The sequence below is a fragment of the Centropristis striata genome, chromosome 20 (assembly GCF_030273125.1).
Source record: "Centropristis striata isolate RG_2023a ecotype Rhode Island chromosome 20, C.striata_1.0, whole genome shotgun sequence".
NCBI classification, from domain to species: domain Eukaryota; kingdom Metazoa; phylum Chordata; class Actinopteri; order Perciformes; family Serranidae; genus Centropristis; species Centropristis striata.
Window position 1 is genome coordinate 35,005,440 of NC_081536.1, and position 19,832 is coordinate 35,025,271.

The 19,832-nt window shown below is 48.3% G+C and overlaps 1 protein-coding gene across 1 annotated transcript; it reads right to left on the minus strand.

The window, feature by feature from the left end:
- Positions 1–759: 759 nt before the first annotated feature.
- LOC131993790 (uncharacterized) lies at positions 760–19,832 on the minus strand. Its single transcript, XM_059359826.1, has 22 exons — positions 19,300–19,832; positions 18,374–18,947; positions 17,177–17,227; positions 16,851–17,044; positions 16,734–16,776; positions 16,333–16,458; positions 15,956–16,060; positions 14,803–15,021; positions 14,364–14,510; positions 13,974–14,228; positions 13,027–13,245; positions 12,767–12,913; positions 12,383–12,616; positions 11,731–11,904; positions 11,367–11,648; positions 10,956–11,060; positions 10,731–10,868; positions 10,477–10,584; positions 10,156–10,193; positions 7,495–9,943; positions 7,094–7,205; positions 760–1,514 (listed from the first exon to the last, which is right to left on the minus strand). Exons 1-22 carry the CDS (start codon positions 19,563–19,565, stop codon positions 916–918), a joined length of 6,585 nt encoding a protein of 2,194 aa, XP_059215809.1. The 5' UTR covers positions 19,566–19,832; the 3' UTR covers positions 760–915.

Sequence of the window (19,832 nt, forward strand, 5' to 3'; positions counted from 1 at the left end):
AGCGTTGACGAGACACTCTCAGCCGTTAGTGGAGCTTCAGCCTCAAGTCACAGTTGGTCTTATTTCTAACAGCTTTTTCAAAGAAGCCGAGGTTTGTTTATCTGCGCTGATGGAACAAACCCCTGGAGATCCAGAACCTTCTGATGTGAGCTGGAGACTGGAGAGGACTCGTCAACCTGTCCAGGTGTCCTGGTCTACCAGAGGTCAAAGGTGAATAGTCTGGTAGAGAGGAGCCTCCAGCCTCTGATGAGGCCGTCAGCTGATCAGGAACAACATCCAGCAGGAAACTTTGGCCGATTCAAATAAACAGATCACAGATTCTAGTTTTGTAAGACGATGATCTGCTGTGGAAACCCAGAACAGGAACATGAAGAAAGAAGAAGAAAGCTGGTACTGAAGATTCAACATCATTAAAACTTCCATGTTTCATTCAGTCTGAGAAAAACAGTTTTTATCTGTTCCTTTGATTTCTTTAATGACCTCAATGTTGTAATAAAATGTTCATCATGTGTTGCTTTGATATATTTATGTGATTTATTAATAAACTGGTGGTGTTTTTGTCTGATGTGACTTTAGAACAAACAGATTGACAGCAGCAGGTCAAAGGTCAGATCGCCCAGCACTGAATCAATAAACATGGAAATATTAAATGACTGATGCAGCATCTAAATCATATTTCCCTGCAGTCATAGTAACCTGGATCATTGAAAACATTAATAGATGTGCATGTTATATGAATATAAAGAGTCCAGCACCAGATCAGGTTTCACTCATTTATTGTTTCAGACGCACAAACATGTTTCTGTCCATCAACCAACGCGACTGTTTACTGAAACTTTTATTAGCTGGAATTTAATCATGTGAACTATCGTTAGAAATAAAAGAGACGGCATTAAAACAGAAAGACTTGATACCCTAGTTTGTCTCCAGCTCCCACTTCTCCAGGAAGTCCTGCAGGTTGAGGTTGAAGACGTCGATCCCTTTGGGGGACAGGTGGACGCCATCGGCGCGGTACAGGCCCGTGTTGGCGCCGCAGCGGATGTTGTCGTGGGTCAGCGAGGTGCCGCCCAGCTCCGACACGATGTTCTGGATCCTGCGGTTGACGGTGGTGCGGACCAGGTCCACCTCGTGGCTGTCGGACGAGTGGCGCCACACCCGGCGGGGCAGGATGTTGGACCACACCAGGACGCACTGCGGGAAGATGCTCCTCATGGAGGTCAGGTCCTTCTTGACGGAGGCCAGCAGGTCGGTGGGGCTGTCGGTGCTCAGGTCGTTGCCGCCCAGGTGCATGATGAGCACGTCGGGGTTGGGCCAGGTGACTTTGAGCTGGTGCAGCTGGGGCAGCAGCTGGGACCAGGTCATGCCCTGCGTGCCTTTCCACCAGATGGTCACCTTGCTGGGGTCCATGCCCAGCTGCATACCTACCTCCGGAGACTTGGCCCTGGACTCGGCCCAGTACACCAGCGAGTGGCCGCAGATCCAAACCTTCTTCGGCTCGCTGGCCGTCGGGACGCCTACAAATGTTAAAACATGACATCTGTGAGTCACGAAGCCTTCAAAGGTTTTTACACAGACTGTAACTGGATCTTCAGACTGGTTTCAGAGAACTTCAGCCAGTATCATTAACGCTTTGAAACCTTCTTACTCCGCTGTGGACAGAACCCAAAGACTGCACGATGAGCAGCTGATCGATGTGAAACCAGCCGCTCACTTTAACTCCAATATTTAAAAAGAACCGTTTCTATCATAGATCTCTATGCTGCGTTACAGATGTTCTCTAGCTCAACACATCAAACATCTCATGACTGAAGTAATAACTGAAAACTTTACAGAGTAAACTTTAAATTAATGTAAAGAAAACAAACGTTTGGCGTGTATTTATGAGCTCATCAGCACGTTTCCTCTTCAGCTCATTCTGTGATTTTATTCATGGATTTTACTTTAACACAATAAAATGCTAGTTTTAAACATTAAAAGATCAAAACGATCACCTACCTTCAGGTCAAGACAATAAATATTTCCAACTTTCATCTCAAACCTTCTGAGTCACTTGGAAATAAAACTGCATTAAATATAAAAACACCCAGTAAACATCTGAATATCTTTACTCTCTAGCTAAATGCTAAGCTAAGTTTAATGCTGACTGTATATGAAACATAATATTCATTCTGTCCTCATCTCATTAAAACCAAAACACGTCGTCTTACTTTAAAAAGTTACTGATGCTAATCTTATTATTGGTTAAACTTCCTGGTGGTCTGAAGTTCAGTCCAGTATTTCATGAGGGGAAGAAATGGAGCCGAATCTCTGGATGATTTCAGACATCAGAGACTTAACGTAACATTAATGTAAAGTCAGTGATGATGTGGAGGCTGGAGGATGTTCTGATCTTTTTAAATAATCATCTTAAATCTGGGTTTTTAGATCATTGTTTTCCATTTCTGCGTCCTGACTCCGTACTGGACCGGATCATCTCCACTTTAATCTAACTGGTAGTCCATAAGAGCGGGGTCACCTGGGGTAACCTCAGGTCACCTGGGGTCACCTGGGGTCACCTGAGTAACATATTTAAAGGACGAGACTCGCTGCGGATTTAAATGCACGTAAACAAGACGTGTTGTTCTGCTGCTGGGAACGACTGAGACGTGACGGACAGAGTTTATGCTGATTCAGAAACACACCAGGTACGCGTCTCTAAAACCTGGAAGCATCAGAAACTGAATTACAACTGAAGAAGAACTGAGACAACGCAAAGAACCTCAAACCCCTTTTCCACCAAGGCAGCTCAGAGCAGTCAGGATCCAGAGCACCAACCAAGAACCGCTGACATCAGGGACCAGGGTCGGGATTATCCTGACCATCAAGACCAAGACGACCCAATAAGACCAAGACGACCCAGGCTTCTTACGGGTTTACCAAACGACAGACTCTGACTCCCTGCTTTTATTAAATTTATTTTTTTAGGACAGATCACTCTAAAACTCTCCTCACTATTTATTAGAAGTATTAATTCCTTACAGCCGACCCCTCGGACCCCCTCAGAGCCTCTGCTCCTTCTGAACTAAAATCCAAAAGGCTTTCTGCAGATTCAGTAACTTCTTAGAACACTTTTATGGATTTTCTTTTATGTTCCTACTCTTTTTATTCTTCCCTTTTAATTCTGTTCTGCTACTTTTCCTCCATATCCGAGAAGGTCTTGTGATCTTTTGTGGTTCTTATATAGAATAGTTTTTGGCCTCATGGCATCGTTCTCCTCTGTGATTAACTGTCAGAGCGCTTTGTGAGCTGTTGTTTTAAAAAGGTACAAATAAAGTTATTATAAATAACAGCAGCGCTCCTTGGAGGAGACTGTCCTCGACAGAAAGTCAGAATAAAGAATGAAACCCTGTGACGACGAGGCTCTCTGGCGGCAGATCTCCAGCTCGGTCTGCGTTGGTTGAAAAGGGGAAAAGATGTCTGAACCTTGAAGTCACATTAAAGTCTAATCTGAGTCCAGATATTACCGGCTCAAGTTAAAACTGAAGATAAGGATTTCCATCCGGCGAGCTCTAAATAAAGTTCTCCGTTAGCTTCCTGAGCTAACTCTGGTTTCAGAAGTTAAAGCTCCTGACTGCTTTAGTGCCTTGAACTCATTAAAAGTGGACAAATACAGACTGCAAGATGCTGATAAAACTAATGATGATGTTCAGAGGTGAGTCCCAGTTGATGTTACTTACCATGTCGATGACAGACTAACAGTAAGTTAGTAAGCTACAGAGATTCATCCTGAATGAAGTTAAACCTCTGTACGTTAGCTTCCTGAGCTAACGGAGAGAGTGTAACAGTTCATACGTTCTTTAGCTTGTTACAAAGTAAACAGAAGACTTAGCTTGAACAGGACGCCGCGCAAAACCTCTCAAACACATCCTGAAGAGTAATCATGGGAAATATTCCATGACTTCTATTCCCTGATCGGTACATGAGCCCTGTGTTAAAAGCTCTCTGTTAGCTTCCTGAGCTAACGTTAGCTTCAGTTTAACTTTCAGAGGTCCTCTGGGTCCATATACTAGAGCTAAACTTTTATAAATGGGAGAACTTTAGCTTGGACACAACGATCTCTAAAATAACGTATTCTTCATAACGACCATGTCAGATAGAGAGCTGACACTCACGAGACCCGTTTCAGTTACTGACCTTCAGCTACAGCCAACACAACCCGACGGATAGGACTGAGAAACTGTCTCGCTTCAGGAAGGACCTCTGTGGCGCTGTGAGGTCTTCAGCCCTCCTTATACAGTAACTCAGACTCTATCCTGCCAAGCATGAACTAGGTGAACAGGGATCAGGCACCAAGGGGCTGGACTCGGACTGGAGGTTTGGTGAGTGGAGTGAAACACTGCTGCAGATGTGATAAACGTTGAAGTGGAAGCCGAGCCTGAACCGGATTAAGGAAGCTTTACTTTGACGAGTAATCTTCTGTTAAACGAAGTGGCAGAGGAGCTCCACTCAGGCTGATGCAGACAGAACAAAGTGAACGTGACTTACCCTGAACAGCTTCACTGACTCAAACACTTTAAACATGCAATACAATTCTGAAAAACAAGTTTACAACTGGAAAATTTGACTTACAAGTAATTAAGAACTGGACTGAAGTTGTCAGAAGACCTTCAGTAACCAGGACAGGCCTGATGGTTCGTACATGGACCGGAGCTCATGAAAAACATCGTAAAAAAAAAGAAAAAGAAAAAAAAAGTTCTTTTTCTAGTTCTTACCGAACTGACATGATATATGAAAGCCCAGGTCCGACGGTGTAACTGTTCTTACATCATATGAAGCAGAAGACTTTGTGATCTTCCTTTGAGTTAATGTTAGTCTCCCTAGATGTTCAGATCTAGGCGAGTCTTGGCAGCTCGTGTCCCTGACTATCTCATAAAAGGCTCCTGACACAGATTCAGAACATGATCTACATAACGTTTGTCTTTGTTGTAGCAGAGGTGAGCTACATGAGAGCTGCTAACCAGCCTTCAGTCAGACCTGTTACAGGTTCAGGACTAGAGTCAGTCAGACCTGTTACAGGTTCAGGACTAGAGTCAGTCAGCCCTGTTACAGGTTCAGGACTAGAGTCAGTCAGCCCTGTTACAGGTTCAGGACTACAGTCAGTCAGACCTGTTACAGGTTCAGGACTAGAGTCAGTCAGCCCTGTTACAGGTTCAGGACTACAGTCAGTCAGACCTGTTACAGGTTCAGGACTACAGTCAGTCAGACCTGTTACAGGTTCAGGACTACAGTCAGTCAGACCTGTTACAGGTTCAGGACTAGAGTCAGTCAGCCCTGTTACAGGTTCAGGACTACAGTCAGTCAGACCTGTTACAGGTTCAGGACTACAGTCAGTCAGACCTGTTACAGGTTCTGGACTACAGTCAGTAGTACAGACTGGCTGTTTGGAGTCAGTCCAGCAGCTGAAGGACTATTCAAACAGCAGCAGGTAGTTATATTGTCTTTACTGTCAAACGGGTCAGGGTCAGGACCCGGATGGTTCCTGAACACCCTGAATGACAGATCTACTGCAGCCTCAGCTGTGGAGTTCATTAATAAGCAGATTCAATAAGACTCCTCTCTGACAGCAGCCGTTTTTACATTAAATAATTTGAAGGCGATTTTTCAGCAGATTAGCCTACAGCAACACATTACACTGCCGTCAGTAAACAGGAGAAGAAGAGAGAAAACAACAACAAAAAGAGAGAAACAGCTGATCAGTCATGTTCTGAGACTGAATGTCATCACAATAACCTTTGACCTTTCTGATGAAGCAGGACTGAAGTTTCTTTCATCTATCCAAACATATTTTATTTAGATCTTGTAGTTCAGCTGTGCCCCTGCAGGCCGTGAGAGCGCCTGGTGACGGCGTAGCCTCTGACCGCTGAGTGTAACACATCCTGTCTACTAGCTCAGGGTTAGCTGAATGTCTAGCTATTCACTCTGAGTTCTCACTGCTGAATACTATGATGCTACTGACCAAAGCGTCTCTAGTTTAAGTACCCAAGAGATAATCAAAGGTCGCGTACATTACAGTTTTGTTTATTTTTACTTTAATCAAAGTATCAAAGAATAAAGTGTTTGTATCCGTACTGAAGCTCTCAAACATCACTTAAACTTACTAAATAATATAATAATCTCACCTAACTACATAGGGCTTTCTTGAGTCCTGGTCCTTTGAACTAGATACCTGTTGGTGTGACCATATGAAGAGGAAGAAGATGTTACGTTGTGAAGTTCAGAATGCAGCTGGCTTCTTGTCTTGATCGGCGGGATGAAGCTCTACGCTTGGCTAACGGGCGCCGCAGGAGAACGCCTGAGCTGTGTGGCGCTGCGGTGAGCGCGAGACTTGTACAGCGTGAAGCAGCTTTAAGGCTCCGTGTCACGGTGAACCGTTTCTTTACGAGGATGATCGGTTACTACGTCAGAGCTCCTGCTGTAGCTGACTGCTGCTTCTTAATAATGAAAACACGGGTTGGAGCTACACATTTTCCAGGACAAACGTTCTTGCTGTGACCGTCGATCTCTATCACAAAGTGAAGAAAAGATACACCATGATAATGCGCAAAACATTCGTGTAGCACTGCGGTGGAGCTACGGCAACTACAGGACATCCTACGCTGACTTCTTGATCACTTCCTCCCTGATGGGAATCAGCTTGAGACTGTCTCTACCACAGGGCCTGACAGGATACGGAGGCCTCGCTAATTGTACGTATACTTCACTTAGATCATGATAAAACTGGGGAGTAATCAAATCATGCTAACTTCTAAACATTTCTATCAAAGCTCCGAGATGCGGTGATCAACTTACTCTGGGTTTCTCGCCAAAGCCTGGCTAAGAAATCTATTGCAACCCGCAAGTATCTCTCTAGTAAAAGAAACAACAAAAACTAGGTGTTTATCTTCCGTCTTTAGCCCTGAAATCAACCAAAGGCATGCAGCTGTTTATTGTAAAACATATTTATGTCTGCAAATCTAGCACGCCGAAAACACAACTGTATGCTTAACTCAAAAATCCCTGTAATTCAGACGTTGCTAGATAAATTGAGTGTATTTCACTGAACGAGATGTGATACCTGGGAAGCTCGATGGGCCGTCCTTCCAGTCCCCGCCCTGTTTTCTGCGGACCAGCCAATCCTTGTAGTGTTGCTCCCGCTTTTCCAAAACCCTTTGATTATACAAATCCAGCTGCAACATGAACACAAACACTTTCTCAAAGCTTTATCCCACACAGCCCAAACATTAAATGCGCTGTCTTCTAGATGACCTGGGAATACAATTTGGATTACTGACAGCTGATAAAATAATTTGGCTGAATTCTCCAAAGATAAAGAATCATTTGTCATCATCTCGTAGGTACTGTATTGTTGTAACAAAAGAACCCCTTGAAATATATGTTAGAGATCACATCCTTCTAATTGGAGCAATAAAACCTTTCCTAACTTTTTAGAAAGGGTACTAACCGCACCACTCATACCTTCTCCTTCTGCTTGGTCTTTATGTCATCGTCGGTCTCTGTCGAGGGCTGCAGACTGGAGGTTGGTGGAGAGACTGAAGGTAAGCTGAACTGGACTGATTTAACCGGTTTGGCTGGTGCCTGCACAGCCAGAGATTTTACCGTCTCTATGACCTTTAGGCATCTGGCCACTGTCGTAGAGATGGTGGATTCGTTATCGCTCGCAGGACTGGATGTTGCAGTTGTTGTTGGTGGTGGTGATACTGCAGCAGTGGTTAAAGGCTGCAGAGGACTCGAGGAGTTAAGGGGCGGAGCTGCAAGAGGCTGGCCAATAAACGGAAAGACTGCATGACTGGACGGTGGAACGAAAGGAGGTTGTCCCGGAGGGCGCCGGGGTGGAGGTCCCGGAGGAGGTCCTGGGGGAGGCTGTGCAGGATGCCGTGGAGAAAATCCAGGAGGAGGTCCTGCAGGAAGACCAAATCTCTGGGGTGGCTGAGCAGCTGTAGGAGGAGCGCAGGTGCTGGGTGTTGGGGAGTTCTGCTCTGGGGGAATCTGAGCAGTGACTCCAAGAGACCAGTTGAGAGGTGCCGGGGGATGTTGGCAGTGGGCGGGTGGGGGCCCAGGAGGAGGCTTTGGGGGAGGAATGGGGGAGGGCGTGCTTCCCATTGTCTTGGTAAGACTCTGCAGCTGTTGCGCCTTCTTTAGTGCCTCAAGCTCTTGCTGGTCAAGGAATCCTTCATACTCAGAGACAGCTTTGGACCTGCTCAGTGGCTCCACACTGGAGGACCTGGCAGGTGAGGGGGAATGGATGTGATCTGATTCAACAGAACCAGTTCTACTAGTTTTCAGTTCTTCCCTTGGGGATGACAAAGTCTCTCTTTCTGTGGATGAGGACTTCGGACTGTAGATCCTCTCCTGGGCTCGGCTTGCCAGTTTGGACATGTCTCCTGTGCTAAGCTTCAGGCCGATCGTACGTAGCAGACTTTGGATCTTGTCGTAGGGTTCGGTCTTGATCTTTGGTTCCTCACTTGTCCTCTCTAATGAGGACCTTCTAGGGCTTAGCTGTCTCTTTTGCTCTTCTAGAGCTAGACTGCTGCTGGGTTGCTCTTGAGCCAGTCCCACAATCCGAGAGAATCCCCTGCCATCTTGAAGCGCCCGCTCATGAGGCAGAAGGTCATCACTCACATGAACCGGTTCAGTTTTTATTTCCTCAACCTTCTTTTTATTAAGCATGTCGAGGAAGCGATCGAGGGGTGGTTTCACAGCTGGAGGGTCCTGGCATGGTATGGCGTTCTTCAGTTTGGGAGAGGGGCTTCTAGGAGGAGGTTCTGTTGGGGAAGGAGGTCTGAAAGGGAGTTGGGAAGAGGCAGCAGAATGTGTCAAGGGATGTTCGGCGGAGGCAGCGGGAACTTGGCTGGACTGGGAAGAAGGTGAGGGACCATGGGGTTCTGGAGACTGGCTCCGTTTGACAGGGCGATATGGATCACTGTAAGGTCGGTCTGCATATGCCGGGTCATAGTAGCGATCGTCATAAGGTTCGTCATAAACGTCGTATCGATCAGTGTACCGCTGGCTGGCAGACGGAGGGCCACTATAGGAAGGTTCACCATAGAGACGACTTTCATAAGGCCGGTCAGGGTAGGGACGCTCGCCATAAGGCCGATCGGTGTAGGCACGACTGGCGTAAGGGTCACCGTAGCGCTCGGCGTATCGCCGATCGGGGAAAGAACTGTACGGCCGGTCGTAGTAAGGGTCATCATAAGGCTGAGAAGGGTGATAATCAGGTCCCTCTGCTCGTTTCTTCAGGATGGACCGGACTGGTTTGTACTCAGCGAGTGGGACAGCGATCCTGCCGTGGTCGTAGTCTATGCAGGTCCTCTGTCCTGGGTCCAGGTCTCTGGGGTCTATGTCCACCAGTGACTTTTTGTAGGCAATCATGTCGTTCAGCTCCTCCAGCTCCCGCTTCTTCCTCGCCAGCTCATCGTCCACGACTCCACCGCGCCTGGGCGGAGGGCTCATCTCCCTCCTCCTCCTGTGACTTTCTTCGCGCTCTGTGCTGATTTTGCTCCTCTTCTTGACAGCTTTGTCCTTGTTTTTGTCCCTGCTCCTGCTCCTGCTCCTGCTGCGGCTCCTGCTGCGGCTCCTGCTGGAGCTCTTGCTTCGGCTCTTGGTTCGCCTGTTCGACGTCTCTCGGCTTCGCCTGTACTTGCTGCTTTTCCGATCGCGGTCAGCGCTGGTGCTGCGTCTCCTTTTGAGGATACGTCCAAACTGGTCTCTGTGTGGACTCCTGCTTTTACTCCTACTCCTGGCCCGACTCCTGCGAGGACTTCTGCTTTTACTCCTACTCCTGCTCCTGCCATACCTGCGCCGAGAGGAGCCGTAATCCCTTCTGCCCATACTGGACTTGCTGTCCTGTGCTCTAAGACTCTTCACCACCGCCTTCAGCTTGTCCGTCTCTGGTTTCTCTTTCCTGAAATGTCAGCAGTAAGGGGAACATGTTAAAAACAATTAATTAATTAATTTTCTTAAATTTGTATCACTGCCAGTAAGTAATTAAGTCAGGGTACAAATTTATTCTAGGTGTTAACATAATATCTATATTTACATAAGTAAATGTTTGAATTGTTGACGACCGTCCCATCTTTACATGGCTGTTAACAAATAAATTAATTCATTACTCACTCAGTTTCTTCTGAAGCTTTTGTCAGCTTGATGGTCATCTACCAAAGAAAGAAAACATCTTGTGAAAAATATAAAATGCCTTTTCATTTATTAAATGGATTGGTAACAGAAGCTGCTAAATGAATGAAGACACATTAACAGGATAAAGGCTGTTCACTGCTTTACATCACTCTGCTGCTGATTATATCTTACTGTGGTGTTAATGTCAAATATAAAAAGAGTCTTTGTCACGTGAGAGTTCAGTGTTTTACACGTTTGTTGAGCCAAGATAAGAAAAAATGATCAAAGAGGAAAGTTAGCAAGATATAAAGACGTCCTCACCTTTCCTTTATTGGCCCCGACACCACTCAGCTTACGAACAGGAAGGAAAACGCTCTCAGTGAAGCGTTTGATCCTGATGGCCTGGAGCCCCCCCTCCGCTGTTTCATGCTGACAGGAAAAATAATAACGTTAAAAGATAAAATACATGATAGAAACCATGACACCATGAACATTAATTACTATTATTATTAGGCCTGTCACCAGAAGAAAATGAGAGAGAATAAAACGGAGGAAGAATAAAACGGAGGCCTCACCGGGACGACGCTGAACTCGACCTTCTCGTTGAGCTCCAGTCTTTTCTTCTCGATCACCTCGGACATGTGGAAGTACAGCTGGGGGTTCTGGGAGCACTTGATGAGTCCCGAGTCGTGGGAGAACTCGATCACGATGCCCTGTTAGAAAAACAAAGTCCTGCTGGTTCCCCGTTTCACATCTAACAGAACATTGTGTTTGGGAGCGGTTCAGTTGAAGCGACTCACGTGTCTCCGCTGCTCGATGGACTCCTCGAAGGAGGCGGGGAGGATCTCCACGAAGGTGGCGCGCTCCTCTCGGCTCTCCTGGTGCGTGGCGATGTTGAAGCGCACCTGCACACACATCACTTTAACTTCAACACACAAAACACTGTTTACTTATTTCAGTATTGAAGTATTTCAACATTTCTGTTTTTACTGTAACATTTTGTTTCTTTATTTAACGTGGAACTTTTCTAATTATGTGTCTATTTTTAATTGAACGTTTCACTTTGTTATTCCAACATTTTTAAACTTTAACGTTTCTTTTTGTAACTTCTTTAACATGTCTTTAACATTTTAGTCTACATGTTTCCCTTCTTTGGTTCAAACGTTTCTTTAACTACAACATTTTCTGTATTCTAACTCTTTGTTTGTTACCTTGTCTCCGTCCAGCATGGTGGCGGTGGTCAGCAGGTCGTCGGCGGTGAAGGAAAGCTGCTTCTGCTGCCCGTCGACGGTCATCACCAGTCGACCCGTCTCCGGCTCCTGTTTCACTTTGCTGCCAGCTGCTGCTTCTCCTCCACCCTGGCACTTCTTCTCCTCCTCTTTCTTCACCTCCTTCTCTGTCTCCATCTTCACCTCCTGTCCTCCCTCTCCTTCAGGTCTTTCACTAGCCTCTTTCTGCTCGTCTTCGTCCATTTTCTCCACTTTAATTTTGACCTGCAGGAAGAAATATCGTTTTATTTATGGCATCATAAGTAATATTCCAAACTTTTCTGTTTTGACAGAATTCCTATTGCACCTGTCCGGGGAGCACTTGTTCTCCTGGTTGTTCCTCCTTGTTCTCCTCCGGCTCCTTCTTGATCTCTTTACGTGGATATTTGGAAATGGCTCTGAGGACGGTGCCTTCGAATCGCTCCTTGCTGATGTCGTCCAGCGTGTTCGGGTTCCTTATTTTAAAGCCGAGCGGTGTCCACTGCAGGACGACAGGAAGACGGACTGTTAGTTCTACGAGTCTCCTCTTTACTGACATGGCCACTTTATGCTGATAACCCACGAGTCGAGTCTCCTCTTTACTGACATGCCCACTTTATGCTGATAACCCACGAGTCTCCTCTTTACTGACATGCCCACTTTATGTTGATAACCCACGAGTCTCCTCGTTACTGACATGCCCACTTTATGCTGATAACCCACGAGTCTCCTCTTTACAGTGAAATAAATGGTTAACTTTAGCACCAAATGTGTGAAACCGATGACCCGTAGAAAGAGAGGTTGAACTACAGTATGCAGTAAAACTCTACAGCTGTTTCCTTCCATCTTTCTGTGATTTCACTGAATTTAATCTTGTTTTTGCCTTTTAGCAACAAATTTGATTTAAACAGAATCAAATAAAAAATAAATATATGAACTGAAATCTGAAATCTTTCAGTTTGTTAAATCGTGTTTCTCACTTTGCATTTTGCAGCTTCCAGCGCGGCTGCCACCTCCTCCTTCTTCTTCTTCTCCGAGACTCTCTGATGCTCCTCCTCCCTCCTCTTCCTCTCCTCCTCCTCCTGTTTCCTCCTCTCCTCCTCCTCCTTCCTCCTCCTCTTGTCCTCCTCCTCCCGTCTTTTCTGCTCCTCCAGGATTTTGTCCCCGCCCGTCTTGATCCTCATGAGCCTGATGGCTCTCTTCTGTGACTTCACCTGTGGAGACAAAGGAAGGCGTCAGAAGGAGGATCGGCGGCCCCTCCTGAGGAGGAGTGGCGGCCCTCCTGAGGTGGAGCGGCGGCCCCTCCTGTGGAGGAGCGGCGGCCCCTCCTGAGGAGGACCGGCGGCGCCTCCTGTGGGACTCACCGTGGCGAGCGTGAACTGCACCTCCTTGTGGATGTCGCTGTTGTTGAACTCGGTGTCGCTGAAGTTCTCACAGATGTCGAAGGGCAGCTCTCCGTGCTCCTCAGAGTTAACGATTCCTTCTTCAGGACCCAGAAAGGTGACCACGCCCTGCAACAACATCCGCTCGTTACCATAGTTACTGTTTATTTTAATTTAGTATTGCTAATATTTCATCACTATGACTTTGTTTATGTTCTTTCACTTTTCCTTTCACTGTGTACCTGCTCCCTGGTCTCCCGGGTGTAGCTGAAGGTGAAGGGGACCTTGGGCCTGATGTTGGCGGCTCTCCTCTTCCTGGTGGTCAGGTCCACCAGCAGGTTGATCAGCACGTGGTCGTTCTTCAGCAGCGTGACGCCACAGTCCCGGTGGTCAAAGGTCACGTTGGTGCGGTTGGGGCCGATGTTGGCGTGGATCTGACCCGGGTAACCCTTCATGGTGGGCTGAGAGAGAGAGGAGCATTCAGGTTCATGTTCTCACTCAAGAAAATATCAAACAACCACACACTCGTCCAATCAGCACAGAGGACAGGTGTGTGGACAGAGGACAGGTGTGTGAACAGAGGACAGGTGTGAGGATAGAGGACAGGTGTGTGAACAGAGGACAGGTGTGAGGATAGAGGACAATTGTGTGGACAGAGGACAGGTGTGTGGACAGAGGACAGGTGTGAGGATAGAGGACAGGTGTGTGAACAGAGGACAGGTGTGAGGACAGAGGACAGGTGTGTGGACAGAGGACAGGTGTGAGGACAGAGGACAGGTGTGAGGACAGAGGACAGGTGTGAGGATAGAGGACAGGTGTGTGAACAGAGGACAGGTGTGAGGACAGAGGACAGGTGTGAGGATAGAGGACAGGTGTGAGGATAGAGGACAGGTGTGTGGATAGAGGACAGGTGTGTGGACAGAGGACAGGTGTGAGGACAGAGGACAGGTGTGTGAACAGAGGACAGGTGTGAGGACAGAGGACAGGTGTGAGGATAGAGGACAGGTGTGAGGATAGAGGACAGGTGTGTGGATAGAGGACAGGTGTGAGGATAGAGGACAGGTGTGTGGACAGAGGACAGGTGTGAGGATAGAGGACAGGTGTGTGAACAGAGGACAGGTGTGAGGATAGAGGACAATTGTGTGGACAGAGGACAGGTGTGTGGACAGACAGGTGGGCGTGTCCTCACCGTGGGCTCGATGATGGGCTGGCTGACGATGCCTTCGTACAGCTCGGCGTCCAGCTTCATGTTGGCGGCGATAATCTCGGGTTTCCCGCCGGCGGCCTTGTCTCTGAGCAGACACTCCTCGTCGCTGTCCTCGTCCTCTCTGTGGGAGGCGGCCTCCTCTGCGGCGGCGGCGGCGGCAGCGGTGGCGGCGGACAGCGTCAGCAGGAGCGGCTCTTTCACCCGCCGGATCCTGATGGCCCTCTTCCCCGCCCTCAGCTGAGACAGACACAGAGCAAAAGGTTTTTATTTGAGGGACGGTTGAACGCCATCGGACCGCCCCAGACCTTCCAGGACCCCCCCCTGGCCTCCCAAGACCTCCCAGGACCTCGCCGGACCGCCCCGGACGCTCACCGTGATGGCGGTGAACTCGACCTCCTCGCTGACGTCGTCGTCGGTGAACTCCACGTCGCTGAAGTTCTCTGTGATGTGGAAGGGCAGCTCGCCGTGGGCGTCGCAGCGGATGATGCCTTCGCCGTCCTTCAGGCTGATGATGACGCCCTGAGACAACATTTCATATTTACACTAATATTCTTAGTTACTGGAAAATTCTATTTATTCATATTTACTGATTTTTATTTGTTTTTATTTAAATGTTATCTGATTTTTATTATCGCAACTGCTGTCTCACTTTTATATATTTTTAATTATTGATCCTGTTATTTTATAGTCAAATAATAATAATAATAATAATAATAATAACAACCTGCTCCCTGGTCTCCCCCGTGTGGCTGAAGGTGGAGGGGATCTTATTATTAATAATAATAATAATAATAATAATAATAATAACAACCTGCTCCCTGGTCTCCCCCGTGTGGCTGAAGGTGGAGGGGATCTTAGGTTTGATGTTGGTGGCTCGTCTCTTCTCACTAACGATGTCCGTCAGCAGGTTGATGAGGACGTGGTCGTCCTTCAGCAGCGTCACCGTGCTGTCCTTCCTCTCAAACGTCAGGTTGGTCCTCAGTGGACCCAGGTCCACGTGGACCTGACCCGGGTACTGGCGCTCCCCGGGCTGAGGGAGGACAGGAGGAGTCAGAGAGAGGACACGGGGACAGAGAGGGGACACGGGGACAGAGAGGGGACACGGGGACAGAGAGGGGACACGGGGACAGAGAGAGGACACGGGGACAGAGAGGGGACACGGGGACAGAGAGGGGACACGGGGACAGAGAGGGGACACGGGGACAGAGAGAGGACACGGGGACAGAGAGGGGACACGGGGATAGAGAGAGGACACGGGGACAGAGAGAGGACACGGGGACAGAGAGGGGACACGGGGATAGAGAGAGGACACGGGGACAGAGAGAGGACACAGGGACAGAGAGGGGACACAGGGACAGAGAGGGGACACGGGGACAGAGAGAGGACACAGGGACAGAGAGAGGACACGGGGACAGAGAGGGGACACGGGGATAGAGAGAGGACACGGGGACAGAGAGGGGACACGGGGACAGAGAGAGGACACGGGGACAGAGAGAGGACACAGGGACAGAGAGAGGACACGGGGACAGAGAGGGGACACGGGGATAGAGAGAGGACACGGGGACAGAGAGGGGACACGGGGATAGAGAGAGGACACGGGGACAGAGAGAGGACACGGGGACAGAGAGGGGACACGGGGACAGAGAGGAGGACAGGGAGGAGCACAGGGAGGAGGACAGGGAGGAGGACAGGAGGACAGGGAGGAGCACAGGGAGGAGGACAGGGAGGAGGACAGGAGGACAGAGAGGAGCACAGGGAGGAGGACAGGGAGGAGGACAGGAGGACAGGGAGGAGCACAGGGAGGAGGACAGGGAGGAGGACAGGAGGACAGGGAGGAGCACAGGGAGGAGGACAGGAGGACAGGGAGGAGCACAGGGAGGAGGACAGGGAGGAGGACAGGAGGACAGGGAGGAGCACAGGGAGGAGGACAGGAGGACAGGGAGGAGGACAGGGAGGACACTGACCTGAGGCTCGGCGACGGGCTGGCTGACCACGGCCTCGTAGATCTCCGTGTCCACGTTCTCCGTCCCGCCCGGCGCCACTTTGACGTCCGTGGCGATCAGACTGATCTGTTTACAAACAATCAGGTCACAGGAAGTCACCTTCACAATAAGACAACTAAAGATATGAAATAAACAAAAAGCATCAATCCTGACACAGTATCCTTCAGTTAGTTACAGAAATGATTTATTTCATAGACATATTTATCTTATTATCTTTATCTATTAATTTATATGATATGTGGGAATATTAATATAATTAATGTACGTGTGTGTCTGTGTGTGTGTGTGTGTGTGTGTGTCTGTGTGTGTGTGTGTGTGTGTGTGTGTGTGTGTGAGACCTTCTCCTTGCAGGCGGTGAAGTGAACTCTGACCCCGGGCTGCATGGCTTTGGGGTTTCCAAAGAAAGCGTCGAAGCTGAAGGTGAACTTCTCCAGATCTTCTCTCTCGATGTAGCCGAACGACGGCTGGAAAACATCAAACATCATTATAAACAATATGACAAACATTATAAACAATATAATAAACATTATTATAAACATTATCACATTCATCTCCACAACATAGTTCATTCATTTTAAAAAATGTTTCCTTTAAAAAGAAAAGATCCTCACATAAACTTCATATTTTCTCATTTCAGTCAAACTTTTGGTGCTAAATTAGTTTTTTAGTGCATTGAAGCTTCAAATGATCAACAACAAACAATAACAGCAGCTGTGACATCATGAGTCACATGACTCACCCCGATGAAGGAGATGATGCCTGTGGAGCGTCCCGGTGGAGGTCTGAGGACACAAACACTCGTCACGTCTCCGTCACAGTTAATTAATGTCTTTATAGAGAATTAAAGAAAACCCACTTATCAAACAGGCGTTTTCCCAGAAGGCCGAGCGCCCGGGCCGTCCTGCTGGTGTCCCCTCTGGCTTTAGCTTTAGCTTTGGGGGGGGCGGGGGGGTCGGCCTCCGGAGGCTTGGCGGGGTCCGGGTCCTCGCTGGGTTTCTTTGGTTCCCCCGCGGCGGAGTCAGGGGGCGGAGCCGAGATCAGAGCTTTGATCTGACGGAGAACAGCTGATCTGAATATTCATGCTCATTAAACATATTATTATTATTGACTCATCATTTATTTACCTGGGTTAGAGTTGATCCTGTTATATGAGATATAATATTAAATATGAGATGGACTCACCCACTCCGGCTGGTCCGGTGGAGGGTTGGGCATCGGCTCCTCCACCACCGTCTGAACAACAACAACAACAAACTGTCTTTATTCATCACAACAAACAAACAAGAGGAACATGAACACACAGCCAGTCAGACGGCTGTCTTTGTTTTTATTATATTTTCTATATTGTAGATTAATATTAGATTTGGTGTCTTTAAGATTAATTTACAATAAAGAAAATGTAATAAAAATAAAGAAAAACCACTAAATGACAAGGTGTGTCCAAAATTTTGACTGGTGCTATACATATATGTGTACATATATATGTACATACAAATACATATACTAGAGGAGGGAATCACCAGAGGCCCCACGATACGATTTTATCGCGATATTTGAGTCACGATACGATATTATTGCGATTTTAAGCATTTCGCGATATGGTGAGTATTGCGATACAATATATTGCGATTTTACTGTTTAAAATTACTTATTTAACGGCATTTTGTGTCCACAAAATTAATTAAATCAATAATTGTTTTGTCAAAAAAGACAGTCTTTTTATTTCTCCATAATGAGAGTCAAACCCACAGACTGACCAACAAAGTATCCAGTCAAACTGAACTGAACTGATATCAAACATGCAGTGCAGCGTTTGCTCCGGAGAGACTTTCATGTTTATTTACAACCCAAATCAAACAGCTATCCGCAGTATATTTACTGTCCAGGGCCTCGTATCAACGCTGCGTACGCTGTTCCTCCAACACGCAACATTATGAAAAGTGAACTTGCCGTGAGAATGTGCGGTGGCACCGCAAACTTTTGTTTGGCGGAAACTTCTGTCTTTATGTTCTATTTAAAACATGTTTCATATCTAAACTCAAACTACACACAGCTGTGTTTATAGTTCATAGCTCTAGCACAGTGGACCGTTCTAAATACGAGGGGATGGAGGGTTTTCTTTTAATCTATTATCATAGTTCAGACTTCACCTGCGTACTGCTGCTTACTTGTGCAATAATTGTATGTTGAAGTCTTTATGTTTTGATGTTAAGATCGTATATTTTCTGTCTATATATTTTTGCTATTTCCACTATTTTTATATACATATATACCGAATTTGAAAGCTACGCACTCTTTGATCCAGGAGGCCTCAGGTGTTTACTAGTTTTATACCTGTGCTTCGTTTTAAACTGATCAATAACAGAAGGAGGGTCTCACCTCTCCCGTCCAGCCCAGAGGGGGGTACGCCGGGTACCCCGGGGGGGGCACGCAGGGCGGGGGCACGCAGGGCGGGGCCAGAGGCATCGGGCCGAAGGCTGCCGGGTCCGGAGGAGGAATCCCCACAGGAGGAGGAGGAGGAGTCAGGCCTGGAGGGGGCATCGGAGGGAGAGGTCCGGGGGGGACGACCTCGGGTCCCCACTCAGGGGGGCGGTCCGGACCCCAACCAGGGGGTCCCCAGCCCGGATGGGGAGGCCTGTCGGGTCCCCAGTCCTCAGGGGGTCTCCAGTCTGGATGGGGGGGTCTCCAGTCTGGATGGGTAGGTCTCCAGTCTGGATGGGGGGGTCTCCAGTCCGGATGAGGAGGTCTCCAGTCGTCGGGGTAAAGGCGTCTCCAGTCGTCGGGGTGAGGGGGCCTCAGGTCGTCGGGGTGAGGGGGTATCAGGTCATCGGGGTGAGGGGGTCTCCAGTCATCAGGGTGAGGGAGCCTCAGGTCCTCGGGGTGAGGGGGGCGCAGCCAGTCGTCGGGGTGGCGGCCCCAGCCCGGTGGCGGCGAGGGTCCCCTCAATCTCCAGCTGGGGGTCCAAATCATAAAAAACAAATTCATGATCACGTAAATATTCAGATTTCCTACCGGCTCCACAGTGGATTATTTATACTTTAACAGAGTTTCTGTTTACGAACTTTAGAACGGACACGTTCTTTAAATGGTGACGTGATTTACGGTACGGGAGGAAACGATTTCATCATTATTGTCATTTTCATTGAAAAAATTAAAAGGATCATAGTGATTCTCATTGAGGATCTTTCTAGAAATAATAGTTTTTCTTCAGGCAGTTTAAATGTGATTTATGGACCAGGAGTCTGTAGAAACATTAGGGCCCCTCCAGGCTGCTGGTCCTAGAGAACATCATCTGAGGGCCGTACCGCGGTGGAAGGTCCCTGGGGTCATACTCTTCAGGGGGCCCCCACCCCCCGGGCGGAGCGGGTCCCCACCCCCCGGGCGGAGCGGGTCCCCATTCCTCAGGCGGCGGAGGCCATCCACCGGGCGGCGGAGGGCCCCAGCCTCCCGGCGGCGGAGGCCCCCAGCCTCCCGGCGGCGGGGGCCCCCAGCCCGGCGGCCCCATGTCGAACGGCGGCCCGTCTCCCCCCGGCAGCGGGCGGCCCCGGGTCGGTCCGGATCCTCGGCCCATCCTCCGGGACGCAGCTAAGCTAAAGCTAAGTGGCTAGGCTAGCTTGTTAACAGACAGATTCAGATTAAAATCTCCGGTTAACGGTTCATCTCCTCACGAGCTCCACAGATACTCGGTTAACCGATTTAACCTGTAGTTCCGGAGTAAAGTCGCCAGTTAGAGTCTAACAGCTCGAGTCTGGACCAACCGGCCGTGTTGTGTCTTCTTCTCCTTCTGCTCTTTAATGGCGGCCCGCTGACCCCGGCGGGACTCTTTCCCGCCATCTGG

What these genes read in the sequence shown, in the direction of transcription:
- LOC131993790 (XM_059359826.1), bottom strand. Translation starts at nt 19,565, where the DNA reads ATGGGCCGAGGATCCGGACCGACCCGGGGCCGCCCGCTGCCGGGGGGA. An exon ending in TCGAGTTCACCGCCATCACG is followed by an intron (nt 14,229 to 14,363) that starts GTGAGCGTCCGG and finishes TGTCTGTCTCAG; the next exon opens with CTGAGGGCGGGGAAGAGGGC. An exon ending in TCGGGGCCAATAAAGGAAAG is followed by an intron (nt 10,194 to 10,476) that starts GTGAGGACGTCT and finishes TTTCTTTGGTAG; the next exon opens with ATGACCATCAAGCTGACAAA.